Source organism: Phaenicophaeus curvirostris, chromosome 18 (assembly GCF_032191515.1).
Source record: "Phaenicophaeus curvirostris isolate KB17595 chromosome 18, BPBGC_Pcur_1.0, whole genome shotgun sequence".
Lineage (NCBI taxonomy): Eukaryota > Metazoa > Chordata > Aves > Cuculiformes > Cuculidae > Phaenicophaeus > Phaenicophaeus curvirostris.
In genome coordinates this window covers 10,681,623-10,695,556 of record NC_091409.1, presented here as the reverse complement: position 1 = coordinate 10,695,556, position 13,934 = coordinate 10,681,623, and the positions used below count along the sequence as shown (strand labels likewise).

At 44.4% G+C, this 13,934-nt stretch overlaps 1 protein-coding gene across 1 annotated transcript in view; it reads left to right on the top strand.

Annotated features, from left to right (window-relative positions):
* Positions 1–13,455, top strand: part of TOP1 (DNA topoisomerase I) — a 46,667-nt gene extending 33,212 nt beyond the window's left edge. The window contains exons 9-20 of the mRNA XM_069871945.1: positions 554–675; positions 1,350–1,472; positions 2,901–3,088; positions 3,687–3,831; positions 4,874–5,017; positions 6,141–6,326; positions 7,924–7,992; positions 8,640–8,754; positions 9,453–9,580; positions 10,676–10,770; positions 11,530–11,679; positions 12,043–13,455. Of these exons, the coding sequence (XP_069728046.1) occupies positions 554–675; positions 1,350–1,472; positions 2,901–3,088; positions 3,687–3,831; positions 4,874–5,017; positions 6,141–6,326; positions 7,924–7,992; positions 8,640–8,754; positions 9,453–9,580; positions 10,676–10,770; positions 11,530–11,679; positions 12,043–12,145 (1,568 nt within the window). The 3' untranslated portion in view covers positions 12,146–13,455. The remainder of the gene's footprint in view (positions 1–553; positions 676–1,349; positions 1,473–2,900; positions 3,089–3,686; positions 3,832–4,873; positions 5,018–6,140; positions 6,327–7,923; positions 7,993–8,639; positions 8,755–9,452; positions 9,581–10,675; positions 10,771–11,529; positions 11,680–12,042) is intronic.
* The last annotated feature ends 479 nt before the right edge of the window (positions 13,456–13,934 follow it).

The following is a 13,934-nucleotide window of genomic DNA, read 5'->3' as shown; positions in this document are numbered from 1 at the left end:
TAAGTATCTGGCGATGCTTTCCAGCCTATTTGTGTCCTATCCATAGGAAGGGCTCTTCCTGGCTAGAAATAGCTAAGGGCCAGAAGGGGTGTTCCAAAGTGGAGTCCCTCTGTGGGTAGGAGTACGGAGACTGTATTTCCCATACGTCTGAGTGCTGGAATATGACGTTTAATAAAATCCTCTGCCTCTCTCACTTCAAACAGCAGTATCTCCCCAGGAGCACACACACCACTGGGGTGTCAGGCACAGTGCTTCCTGCAGGAGGCCTTTTCCCCTTCCTGCCCTGTGTCTTAGACCTGTCTCGCATCAGATTTCTGTTGCTTTTCTTGCTGTTTAGATTCCAGAGTGAACTTTTTTCAAAATGTTTATGATGAAAGTCAAGAAGTTATGCTCTTCTGTTTCCTTTGTTCGTCCAATTTTCTGTGCTGTGTAACATTTTTAAGAAAAACTACTCTGTGGTAAAAATAGTGTTCTTTAAGGTAGTTTCTAAGGCCTCTTTCAGGCTTCAATTCCTGTTTACTGTTTTCTTTAAAAAGAAAACCTTTCTTTGTAGGTAAAGTCATGAAGCTGAGTACCAAAGCAGAAGAAGTTGCCACATTCTTTGCAAAAATGCTTGATCATGAGTACACTACGAAGGAGATCTTCAGGAAAAACTTTTTCAAAGACTGGAGAAAGGTACGCGCATAGTCCTGCCTGCAGTGACTGCAGGCGTGGCCAAGGTGTCCGCAGCACTGAGCAGTGAAAAGCGGCTGCTGTTCCATGCAGAGGAAGGTCAGCTTGAGGCAGCTAAGAGCTACCTCAGATCATACCTGTGAATTTTCCAATTTATCCTGTAGTTTCACGGGGAAGAACCCTATTGTAGATACTCTTCTAAACCAACAAACTCTGACTCATCCCAGCCAAATTTGTCTGCTTAAGCCTGATGGGGTATAGCTGATTTGGTACACACCTTGTTGAAGAGCCACCTTTATATTGGAAGGGAACTCCTTCCAGAGACCTAAAACTCAGAACTTAACCTCATTCATCTTATAAGCCATAAGGTCAAACTTTTTAGATCACTCAATATACTTTTCCTTGGTGGATTACTGGATTTTTTTCTTCCCCTGTCCCTCAACAGTCCCAGCCACTGTTCAGTGTGAGAGCTCTTTGGGAGGTGGTGCAGCTTTTCCCAGTGCTGGCAGTCCTTTTCTCTTTGACCATAGCTGGAGTGAGCATGAGCAAGTATTTAGGGGTTTATTGTGAAAACCTGTCTATTTTTCCTGTTTAAACCACCTGGGGTTGAGTAAGCTCTACTATGCATGAAAACTTACTACGTATGAAAACTTAAAGTGCTATTTTCTATCTGCAAGGAAATGACCTCTGAAGAGAAGAGCACTATCACCAACCTCAGCAAGTGTGACTTCACGCACATGAGCCAGTATTTCAAAGCTCAGACGGAAGCTAGGAAACAGATGTCCAAGGAGGAAAAACAGGTACCAGAGGGAATTCCAGGAGAGTTCTGATTCTTAGCTGCCTTGTAGATGTCTTTGTGTAATCATTCCTCTGCCTGCCTTGCTGTTTATAAGTCAGTGTTTACTAGCTTTCAAACTGTTACTTTCATGTTGACTGTAGGAATCTTTACTGTGCAGCCTGGGTAGGGCAAAGCACTGTATTTACAGCTGAATCCTCATCCTGGCTTAAAATGATACTGATAGGGCTAAGACTCCTGATCCTGCTTAAGTAAATAAAGAATCACGGGAGCTGCCTCCATGGGAGCCTTCATCCCTGGCCAACGCTAAGTAGTGGATACTTAGTTAAAGGTAGATTTTCATTTTAGAAGCTCCTTAGGTTTGAAGGGTAGAATTCAGCATGGTGGAAAGGATACAGCAATGACATCAGTGGATACAATGAGAGAACAAATCTTAAATGTCAGGCACTGCATTTTTCTGAATAAAAAACTGTGGCTTCCAGTAGTATGGCTACAGTGTCTTATAGGGAGAGAATTAAATAGCTTTTAGATGACTGAGACTTACTGTAATGGAAGTTGGTAGCTTGCTACCAGTTCTCAGTTGATATTTTTCAGTACTACCCTAGTTGTTCCCTTAAGTAAGGGGCCTGGTAGCTTGGAAATATGACCCTGGGGGTCAGAGCAGTCCCACCAAAATAGTCCCTGTCTTGCTGCTTTTTCCATTTAATAAAAGCATATGGATGAGCCCTTCTCAGTTCCAGTCTGGCAGCTATTACGATGGCACAGAAGTAGCTTTTTCTGTTAGCTGCTTAGCTGGCACACCGGTGCTCTCTGTGGGTCAGATGTCTTATTTTGAGCTGCAATGTTTTTGTTTTTCCTTCTGTGTAATTAGAGTTCAAGCACAGAAGTATGCAGTGAAATCTCAGCACATTTTTATGTAGGAGACCGTGTTCTGCATGGAGACCATTTGCTGACACAGGCTTGACATGTGGCAGGCTGGAGACATTCCTCTGCCTCCTTTCCAGTGCGAGTTCAAACAGTTTTTGTACATGAACAACAAGATATAGAGTCCAATGTCAAATGTTGACTACAGGCTGTAAAGCAAAGCAGGAGTGCTGTGCTGAGGCTGCCCTTGTGGCTGTGATGTGTGGATAGAGGTAAATGTCTCTCTTGTGGCAGATGTGGAGCTGTCTTCACCAGCCCTAATCTGGTTTCCTCAAGTATGTCACACATTCTTTCTCCTTTTCCGGTTTGTGCTGTTTGCATTTTGTGAATGCTTTTTGGGAAATCTGCTGCTGTGTGTTGATGCAGCACTTGGCATGTTGTGGTCTGATACTGAGTTGGGTCTTCAGTGTTATTGTGGTGCAAATATAAAAATCGTTTAAATCCTGGTGTTCTGAGGTATATGGGATGCTAGGTTTACCATATTATCTTTGCTTCTGGCTTTTTCCAGAAAATCAAAGAGGAAAATGAGCGGCTATTGAAGGAATATGGTTACTGTGTTATGGATAACCACAAGGAGAGGATTGCCAACTTTAAAATTGAACCTCCAGGTCTGTTCCGAGGTCGTGGGAACCATCCCAAAATGGGCATGCTGAAGAGACGCATCATGCCAGAGGACATCATCATTAACTGTAGCAAGTAAGCACTGAATGCTTGGCTTTGCTTTCTAGATAGGCTAGCTTTTTTTAAAAAGTCTTATATAGGCTGATATTCAAGCAAGTAGAAATGTGTGCACTGCTTATCTCGTCCTCTTATGGATAAGAAAAACTGAGTCATGCAAGCTAAGACTGAACAAGGCTATCTTGAGGGTTTTTTTGTTAACATATTTTCTTCCTCGTGTCCATGGCTTATCTCTCCTTTAAAGTCTTTCCTGCTAGTATTTCCAGAAATTAATTTTCTTCTAGATAGGTTGCCCTACTTTGTCTCTTTGATGTCAAAGGCTAAGGCTTGGTGGCTTCTCTTCGGTCTTGTCCTGATAAATGTCCATACAATTGCAGTGTCTACAAATCAAAGCGGGTCCTAGCAGCGTGTATTTCCATCTCTAAAGTATATTTATTCAGCAGAAACATGTTGACAGTAGTTGCATTTCTGATCTTTGTTTCCTACTTGTGGAAATATGTAGTTATGTTGTCTCAGTTTCTTTCCCTGTGTTTTCTGTATACATTGCTTTCTCTATTTTAATGCTGTGGAAGTGTCTTTAAATAGTTTTCATTTGCTGTTTTGTAATTCTCTGCAGGGATTCCAAGATCCCTTCCCCTCCACCAGGACACAAATGGAAGGAGGTTCGGCATGATAATAAGGTTACCTGGTTGGTGTCATGGACTGAGAACATCCAAGGCTCTATTAAATACATAATGTTGAACCCTAGCTCAAGAATTAAGGTAAAGATCTAGCTGAAAAGCGTAATCCTTTGTGGTCGTGTCTCCAAAAAGCTGTTGTTTAGGAGAGGGAGAGAGGAAGCAAAGTGATCTTGCTCTTTCATCCTGCATTGACTGAAAAAACATAGGAAAGTTTCTTTGCTTCTTTTCCCCTTTGAAAAGAAAGAATACAATTGCTGCACAGGAGATCAGATGAGCTTTGGAAAGTGTCTGTTGAAAAGCATCATTGTGTCATTCCTAGTAGGAATCCTTTACTTTATGTAAACCTAAAAGGAAGCAGTTTATCCAAGAACAGACTTGCTCTGGTGGATATTTTACCTCCTTTTGCCCTAACTTCCCCAGCCTGATAATGTAGTGAAGTTCTAACCATGGGTTGCTAATTAGTCAATTGTAAAATTAAAAATGTAGCCAGGCTACTAGCTGTGAAGGCTGATAAGGAGCTGATGAGTGAAGGAAAACAAACCCTGCTGTGAGAGCAAATAACCAGGCAACGGATCAATTCCATAAAAGCAGTGATAAGCCTGTTAAAAGATAAGTAGTCTTTAGTCTGGGGAGTAGGATTGAAAGATTCTTGAACTTTTTTAAAATGTTTCCTGGATTGGGAATAAGGGGTTTGTTCTACGAGCATAGGGAAAAATCTGTTCCTTGTGAATTCATGCCCTCTTTTTGCCATGGCTTGAGTATGTAATAATGATGATGAACTGTTGGTCTTGCTTTTACATTTTATGGGTGTTTAATTACACAGCTGAAAGAACATAAGTGCCATCTGAATAAAGCAGAGGAAACCACGTACTTGTGGAGAAGCATGGAAGACATATCTTTTGTGTCTTTATAGTTGCTTCCGTGGAAGCATTTAATGTTATGGAAATTTGAATTACCTACAGCTGCATAGCAGCGTAGTTTGAAGCTGAGCTGTTCAACAGCAGAATCTCAGTGCTTTTATACAGTGCCATTTGCCACACATAAGCTTGCACAGCCTTGAGTTGTAGATTGGAGCTGTTCTTTGCCTGCTTTCTAATGCTGACTCTACTCTGAATGTCTGCAGGGTGAGAAGGACTGGCAGAAGTATGAGACAGCTCGGAGGTTGAAGAAGTGTGTAGATAAAATCCGGAATCAGTATCGAGAAGACTGGAAATCCAAAGAGATGAAAGTACGGCAGAGGGCTGTGGCGCTATATTTCATTGATAAGGTAAGGGTCATTTCCAAGCATGTTCCTCTTACCTTTTTCTGTCCTTCTGGGAATACTCCGGAATGCTGTGTGTGTTTTCCAAAGGCAGAATGGAGCCCAGTTACTAAGGTATCCTGAGACTTCCTGGTGGGCAGGCTCCCGTCGCCTTTTCCTTCCCATTACCTGGAATCCAGAGTAATAAACTATTGTATTCAACGTGACTATTTCAGGCAGCATTGTTTTAGTTCAGGCAAAATTCACAGCCTGGTTCCAGAATCACCCAGTTGGATTACTGGGAGGTTTGTGTGGGCCTTTTGTCTCCAGCTGTTTTAGGTTTCCTGCTGGGGATTTCTGCTGGTTTGTCACCTCTTTAGTTTGAGGTCACAGTCATGAGGTTTCATAATTATGCTTTTTTTCACCACAGCGTAAAGAAAACTGCAATTTTATTGATGCATTGAAAGCTACATAATGTCAGTTCCCAGAGAGCTGTTGCCCCAGTAATGTATGCTGTCTTGACCGACTAAATTAACAGCATTTATTCAAAATGGTTTGGTGTAAACCAGGGAACTCTGATTTGAATAATAGTGGTTTTGCATGAACACTGAAGGTTTTTCTTCAAAAATTAGAAATTTGTTCAGTCAGTACAATTTTTTATGTAGCCAGGTGTAGTCCTTAAATTATTTATATAGCTCAGCATCCTGTACGCTCTTTACAGTGTATTTATTTAGCACGCGGTGAAGAGCTGCAGTGAACTTTATGATTTTGTATCAGGTTGAGTTCACATGGAAGTCAGTTAGATTTTTAAAAAATATCAAATGTTTTAAATGGATTTCCGTTTGTTATAACTGTCTTACAGTTTCAGTTCATGAGCAAAAGTTGGTGAAACATCTTGCTCTAAACTTCTAAATAATTGAGATATTCTGGTAGATTGGTAGATTGTGGCTTTAGTCTAAGATTATTTAAAACAGATTTAAAGACAACTTGGGGTTGTTTCTATTAGAATTCTGTAGGTGTCAGTTTTAACTATTAAACGCGTTTTCTCCCTTTCTCCGCTCCTATGGAGAGCGTCTCAAAGTTTCCAGCATCTGTACATTACTGGGATGGTTTGAAATGTTTACCTTTCTTGTCTTGATATGAAATGTAGCTTGCCCTGAGAGCTGGTAATGAAAAAGAAGAAGGCGAGACAGCTGACACTGTGGGCTGCTGCTCTCTGAGAGTAGAACACATCAAGCTGCATCCTGAACTGGATGGCCAGGAATACGTGGTTGAGTTTGACTTCCTCGGAAAAGACTCCATCCGATACTACAACAAAGTCCCTGTTGAGAAGAGGGTAAGATATCTCCACAAAAACGTACGCAGACTGAGTTGCAAAAAAATGTGATCAACGCAATTTTGATGGCAATAACAGGGTGCTTCGTTACTGGTTGGGTACCTAGCCAGAAAATAGGTCACTTAATGCTCTTCCCGTTCTGTTTCGCTGTCATGGAAGTTAGGCATGCTGGTGGTGTTACTTAACCCAGCAAGTGAGATATTTAAACATCTTGCTGCTCTTCTCTGAGGTCTCAGTGTGAGCAGTTGGCAAAACTGTTTAGCTATGTTAGATAAATTTCTTGAGTCTCACTCTGGTCAGCATTGTTGGTTCTGTCACCTGTAGGTGGCAGAACTCTAGGCCCATATGACAAGTAAAAGCACAGAAGGTTCTGAAATATAGTGCTAGATGGCATGGTTAAAGAAGCAGTTTGAGTTGAGCTGCTGTGATGGTAGCTTCTCCGTCATGGTGGTTTTGTTCACGTTGGAGCTGAGCCCTCACTGAGAGAGATCTTGACCTTGCATGCTCCAGAGTAGGTACACTGTAGGCCTACAGAGTAGGTGCGCTGATACTTCTGCCCTATGAATGTTGGTATCTACGAAACAAAGCTTTTTCTTCAGCAATGTTAATTCCTTTACTACTTTTCCATACATCAGTTTCAAATCTGCTGTGATCTGACCTCATTTCAGAGCAAATCTCCATCCAGCAGTGTGAGCCTGGAAGACACTATCAAAGAGGCTTGTTTTTGTGGGTGTGACAGCTTTGCATCTGGCCCACAGCTCTGCAGCCAGCATAGTATATTAGATACCACATGTATAATACTGTGGTAATGGTGATGACAATTGGCAGTAAATGTTTGCCTCTTGGGAAGCAAAACAACTGACAAAAACCAAACTATGGCTGCTATAGAAAAGAACATGTGTTGGAGTTCTTATTTTCTTGTTTAAAGAAGAAAGCATTTTTCCTGTTTAAATTTATTGGTGTTGGTATCTCTTGGTGCTTATTCTTCAGTACTTAAAATGGAGAGTTGATTATTGTAGAACTAGAGATCTTTGTGTATTAAGTGCCAATAAAAGAATGTGAGTTGTTGAGAAGCTGGGAACTGGGGATTTGGAGCACACAGAGCTGGGATTTTTGGTCTCTGTATAATGATGTTTGATTATTCCCCCTACCCCAGTGAGAATTTGAGATGAAACTGTACGGAACATTTAATGCAGCAATGAGAGGGGTTGGGGTTTAGTAGCTTTGCTCCATAGGAAACGGCTTGGGGGTCTCTTTGGCTGGAGTAATGATGGGAGAGTAAGTAATAGTGGTAGCTTTGGGGTCTCTCTGTTAAGATTCTGCTAAGCCAGAGCAGAGTCAGGTCTCCTGCAGTCTTGATCTAAAGGCTGAGGATAAAGGGCTTTGGATGCTCAGGAGTCCTCTTGCTGGGGAGGAACCCTCAACGTGAGCATTGCGTTGATGGATAGGTCAAAGACTGCTGGGTAGTCACATCCAGCATCAACACTGTTGCCCGAGAGCCATTTTAAGTGGCTCTTTGGCACTAGTACTTCCTTACATATTATTTCTACCCGTCACTGTTTTGTCTGTGTGCCTAAAGTTAACTTTTTTCCTGCAGGTGTTCAAGAATCTTCAGCTGTTCATGGAGAACAAGCAGCCTGAGGATGACCTCTTTGACCGCCTCAATGTAAGCATGTAGTTAATGGTGAGGGATGTTGGTAGAGCACCATGAACAGGTTCACTCTGCACCAGGCAATAACAGCTGCTCTGTTCCAGAAATGGTTTCAGTGGCAATGTTCTTCCAGAACTGGCCCGAGTGGCCTAAAAGCAGTGAGAGTCTCGTCTCATTCTGCTGTCTGTATTGTCCACCATGCCTGCAGGTTCCTGAAGAGATGAGTGTTTGGTCCTGGGGAGCCTGGCTGGCTCTGACTTGGGAAGGCTTTTTCAGAGTTCAGAGAAGATGATTGTGTGAGGTGACAGATTTTCAGGTGCCATCCCCATCTGCACGTTTGGCTCTATGGGAGCACTGTGGTGGTTCAGGCACCTTCCATGGGATATGGGACAGGCACATTTTTACCTGTTGGGAATCAAAACCTCCACACTGAAGAAAACTTTAGTCACTTGTGATACTCGATACCAACATAATACTTGTTGGTTCTTTGTGGTTGTTCTTCTGTGGTTTTAGTAGTGTTGTGGCCATTCTGTTGTGGTCAGGTCTGAGTACACCAGGTCTCAGCTGTGAGCTGCATGTCTTCTTCAGCTGGGTGTCCAGGCATTTTGCAAATGCTGTGGTCAGTTCCAGTGCTAACTGTCATCTCCTTTCTGCTTCCTTAGACCAACATCTTAAATAAACACCTTCAAGACCTTATGGAGGGACTGACAGCCAAGGTATTCCGTACTTACAATGCCTCCATCACGCTACAGCAGCAGCTCAAGGAGCTCACTAATCGTAAGTCTTGCCCTTGAAACTGTGAGGGGAACAGATTTTGTCCTGTAGTACAGACCTGTCTTCCTTGGCTTGGACACCACTTCCTCATTGCAATTCTCCCAGTGCAGACATCAGACAGCCGAGGTCTGACCAAAAATCTGCTGCCAGCAATCTTTTGGGGTAGCTGAGCAGCCCAGCACTGGGGCAGGGCAGAGGTGACTTGTGAGCACAGCAAGGTGTGCTTGCTGTTTTGTGCCTGTCCTTTACTAAATCTCTTATTTGCTTTCTCTTAATGGTGAAGGCAAGGAAGATGTACCTGTAAAAGCTCTGTGTTTCTTGGCTGCTCATTCACGCCCTCTCTGTGAGGCAGTGCTGGTTTGCACTTTGCAAAGTTTACAGCTTTACAAAGTGGACACATTGAATCTGTGAAGCCCGGCAATGTCTTGAGCAGCCTGGTGGTCTTGTCCTCTGCTCTAAGCATGGATGTGCTTCTCTTCTGAGTGGCAAACGGGGTCTTTAGTTGCTATTGAAGAAGCCATCCCAGAAAGAGTTAGGGCCCAGGATGGAAGTGGTCAGGCTCTTAGGACTAATTAGACTGGCCCATCAGAAGGGAGGGTCACTTCTGCAGTGACAATGAGCTTCCAGAATTGGTGGGACACTGTCTGCAGCTCCACAGTTCTTGCAGGAAAGCTGTGTTCACTGTTTTCTTGTCTTTGCAGCGGATGACAACATCCCAGCAAAAATCCTGTCCTATAATCGTGCCAACAGAGCGGTTGCCATTTTGTGTAACCACCAGAGGGCTCCACCGAAGACCTTTGAGAAGTCCATGATGAACCTGCAGAGCAAGGTACCCCCACCCTTGCCCAACTCTTGGGCTGGGGCAGGGCTCCAAGTGCTGCATCTTGGGAGTCACATTTCCTTTCGCTTGGGGTGAAAGGGAAAAGCAGGCTAAGCTTCCATGTCCAGAGTTGGTTAGTGCTGCCTCAGAGATGGGCTTGCTTGGAGAAGAGTAGTGAGCTGAAAGGGACACCTTTCAGTCTGAGTTTTATTTTTAATTATAAAGACCAAGACCAGACCGTTGTTTATTTGCCCTTCATCCTGTGTGTTCTACTGGCATTGAAAATTCAGAGCAGCAGTCTCTAGCTCTCTGGTTTGTGTCCCCTGAAGAGCCCAGAGTGGACACCCGCTCCTGTTGCGTGAATCCCAGTCCCAGGCTGTGTACATGGTGCATTGTGCCCCTCTGACTTGACCTCTTCCTTTGCAGATTTTGTGGTGAAGGCCATGAGGTCCAAAGGGGTTAGGTCTGTTCCTGGTCTGGCTTTAGAATAACCTTCACAAGAAGGACTTCTGGTTTGGCGCTGCACTGTCCCCTGCTTCTGTAACACCTAACACGGCTGCTTGCACCCTAGATCTTAGAGCTTGGGGGATGTTTAAGGGTTGAACAGGGGCTGCAAAATGCTAAATCTCCCTGAATCCTAAACTTACTGGAGAGTTGCCTGAAGCCTTTAACAGCTTTCAGCCTGTAGGATTTGGAGCAAGATCTGATTCCTGCTCAGGGAACTGGGGTCATCCTTCCATATTATCATCAGAGAGCATATATTGGTGTAGAGGCAGACAAGTTGCCTGAAGGGGCTGTTGGCCAGTGCCAGGCCAAGTCAGTTCCTTTGCCTGCTCGGTTGTAGCTGTGTGAGAAAGCTCCCAGCGCTACCTTGTCTTTGGAAATGAGTGGGCCCCTACTTTCTGAGGGGAGTATTTCACCACGCTAGGCTTTGCAGCAAACTGAAAGGCCAGTGGTCAAATTATTCTGCAGAAGAGAGTCTGAGTGCTGGTGGATTCTGAATGTGGTCACAAACTCACTCCCTGGGTCATGCTGCTCAGGAGTGGCTGCCCCAGTTATCAGCAGCTTGTTCACAGTGCTGCCGTTTGGTTTTGCCTCTCCTAGATCGATGCCAAGAAGGAGCAGTTAGCTGATGCCAGGAGAGAACTGAAAAGCGCCAAAGCTGATGCCAAGGTCCGGAGGGATGAAAAGTCTAAAAAGTAAGGCTGGTGTTACCAGGCTGTGCAATGCTCCCAGTACTCTCGGCTCCAAATGGGTCCTTCACCCTGTGTTCTGTTTCCCCAGCCTGTGATCTGGGAATACTTCCTCAGGCTTTCTTTTCCCCTCTTTATTCTGTGCATGAAGAAATGGCCCTCACACTGAGGCCTGTAGGGTTGTCTGACACTGCAGTTCCTGATGTGGTCACTGACATAAGTCTCTTCTGAGCAGAGCACCAGCTGGTGCTGCCTAGGACCAAGCAGAGCAGTGGATCGAGTGTGCAGCATCACTGCCTTCATGGAGAGCCAGGAGTTACCCAATTGCACATTCACTTCCCTGGGTTCTGCTCTGCCCTCCTGGAAGCCCACAGTGCCGATCACAGACTCTGTGTGGGCTCTGCAGAATAGTCACAGGGGTGCTAAGTGAAGAGAGCTCTGAAAGCAGAATCACAGCGTGACCATCACAGAGGAATAGATGAGCTGGTATTAAAGTGGGTGTAGCATCAGTACAGTTCAGGCTGTTGCTTCCAACCTTCTAAAACAAAACTGCTGCTTAAGAATTCTGCTCTGCCTCTTTGAAAATGTCAGTTCTTAATTGCATGTGCTGAGTGTTTTGTGTCACCATCTGTGCTGACACAGCTGCCCTTTGTGGCTGGTGGCATTGCTGACCTTGAGCAGAGTCCCTTTGGGTTCCCACAGTGCTGCCATCTCAAGCCCAGCAGGGCATTAGACGTTAAATGCTTTGATTCTTTCCCACCTCAGGACAGTGGAGAGCAAGAAGAAAGCAGTGCAGAGGATTGAAGAGCAACTGATGAAGCTGGAGGTTCAGGCTACAGATAGGGAGGAGAACAAGCAGATTGCTTTGGGCACCTCCAAACTCAACTATCTGGACCCTAGGATCTCAGTTGCTTGGTAAGCATCAGCCTGGGGTCTGCTGGAAGGAATCACCCCCTTGCTTGTGTCTCGTCTCCCCACTTAGCAGACAAGGGCTGTGGCTGCGAGCAGTGCCCTTGTGCTGGCAGAGATGTTTCTCTCTGTGCCTTCCTTTGTGTCTTCGTGTGGATTCAGGAAGTTATAAAAGTGTCTCTTGAGGCCAGCGTAACTGTGCCAGCTAAAGCCGGCACCGTGCTGAGAGGTGATAGGTGGGAGGCTTCTGTGTCTTAAGGAGCAGAGCCAGGAGGGGGCCAGGAGAAAGCGGGGCGGGCGGTTCTGTTGCACAGCGAGGGGCTGAGTGCCTGCAATGTGCTGATCCTAACAGCATCTCCTCTTCCGCAGGTGTAAGAAGTGGGGAATTCCTATAGAGAAGATTTATAACAAAACCCAACGAGAGAAATTTGCCTGGGCTATCGACATGGCAGAGGAAGACTATGAGTTTTAACCTGTTTTTAATGAGATGAATTTTCTGGGAATTAACGGGGGAGTAGCCTGGTTTATAGGGAGATTGATAAACTGTGAGCCTTACTTGTCCTTGGATGCTGGGGAATGGGGAGGAAAGGGGCAAGTGAGCATCAGATAAAACAGCCAACATCTTGCAGAAAGCATAACCTGGAAATATCCTAAAGGAGCTGAGCCAGTTGTCCTATGGACAACTTATTTAAAAATGTTCCAGAGATCCAAATTCTTGCTGTCTGGTTTGTGTGGTTTTTCTCTTGAGGCAGGGCAAGTGGATGGGGGATTTGTCAACCTTCCGCCAGGCAAATTCACCATCACACTGAGAGCGTGGGAAACTTTAGCTACTGTATACAAAATCCAATTATATTGGTGCGTTTTTACAGTTAGGGTTTTGCAATAACTTCTATATTTTAATAGAAAATGGACTCCTTAACCCCTGCCCTTCCCCTCCCCATCTGGCCCCATTTCAGAATTTAACAAAAAAACAAAATTTAAGAAACCCAACGCACCTGTTACAGCTGTCACTATAGTCATGGAAACACCCAAACCTTTTTTTTAATTTGTCACTCAAAACAGTCATGGCATTGGAACATGAATTATGAAATAGCCACCACATTTGTTCAGAGCAAAGCGCGATGGGAAATCGGCCTCCAGACTTGAGTGTTCTGTTTTTAAATGTGAATTTTTTTTTCTTTTAATTATTTTTAAAATATTTAAACAGTTTTTTTTTTTCTTCTTGATCTTAAAGATCGTGTAGATTTGGGAGCGGGTGGGGGGGACGGGGCCAGGTAGTGGTGAGATGCGTGTGGAGTTTGAGGACAAATGAAATTGGCAGAAGATGACATTCCCATCACCCTTTGTTCTGAACATGCTCTGTACACTTCAAGAATATCTACTTTTTAGGTTTGTCAGACTGTTTTACCTTCCCCCCCCTCCTTTTTTTCTAAGCCCCCCTCCCCTCTTTTACTTGAAAGATTTTATTGTGTAAAAAGAAGTTTCACAGGTCAATAAATTTCGAGGGAAATGAGCATTGGTCCAAAAAGGAAAATAATCAAGATTTTAGGGCTTTTATTTTTTTCTTTTGTAATTGTGTAAAAAAATTTTAAAAAACTAAAAAGCAGAATTTTAATGTGAAACCTTTTTTTGCTATAATCATTAGTTTTAGAGGCATTGTTAGCGTAGTGTGTGTGCGAAGACCATTTCCTGCAGCCTTTCCTCAACAAGTATCTTCTATTTTTATCATAAATTCCCTTTTAATCAACTGTAGGTTATTTAAAATAAATTCCTACAACTTAACTGAGTGTTGGTCTCTGTGTGTTCTGTCACCTGGGGTCCTGGGCCATGAGGTCCTGGTGGTCCCTAGGCTGGGGGGAGATGGTGAGGCAGGTCCGCATTGTCCCGGCAGTTGTCTCTTCATGGAATCATGGAACGGGTTAGAGATCATCCAGTTCCAGCCCCCTGCCCTGGGCAGGGATACTTCCCACTGGTCTTGAACACCTCCAGGGATGGGGCAGCCACAACTTAACCTGGGCCAGTGCCTCGCCAACCTCAGCAGGGTGAGTAGGGAGCATGTGGGTTAGTGATTGGATCTGAGATGAAGCACCTGGCTGTGGCTTTTGGAAGGGAGAAGGCTTTCCACAGCTGCTGCTGTTACCCTAATGTTTTCAGTAACTGTCAGTTGCTGCTTGCTTGTGCTGAGTCCTGGTGGCTCTGTGGTCTCTGCGGTCATATAGGCAGACCCTTAATGGGTGGAGGAGTTGGCCCTACACTCCCAG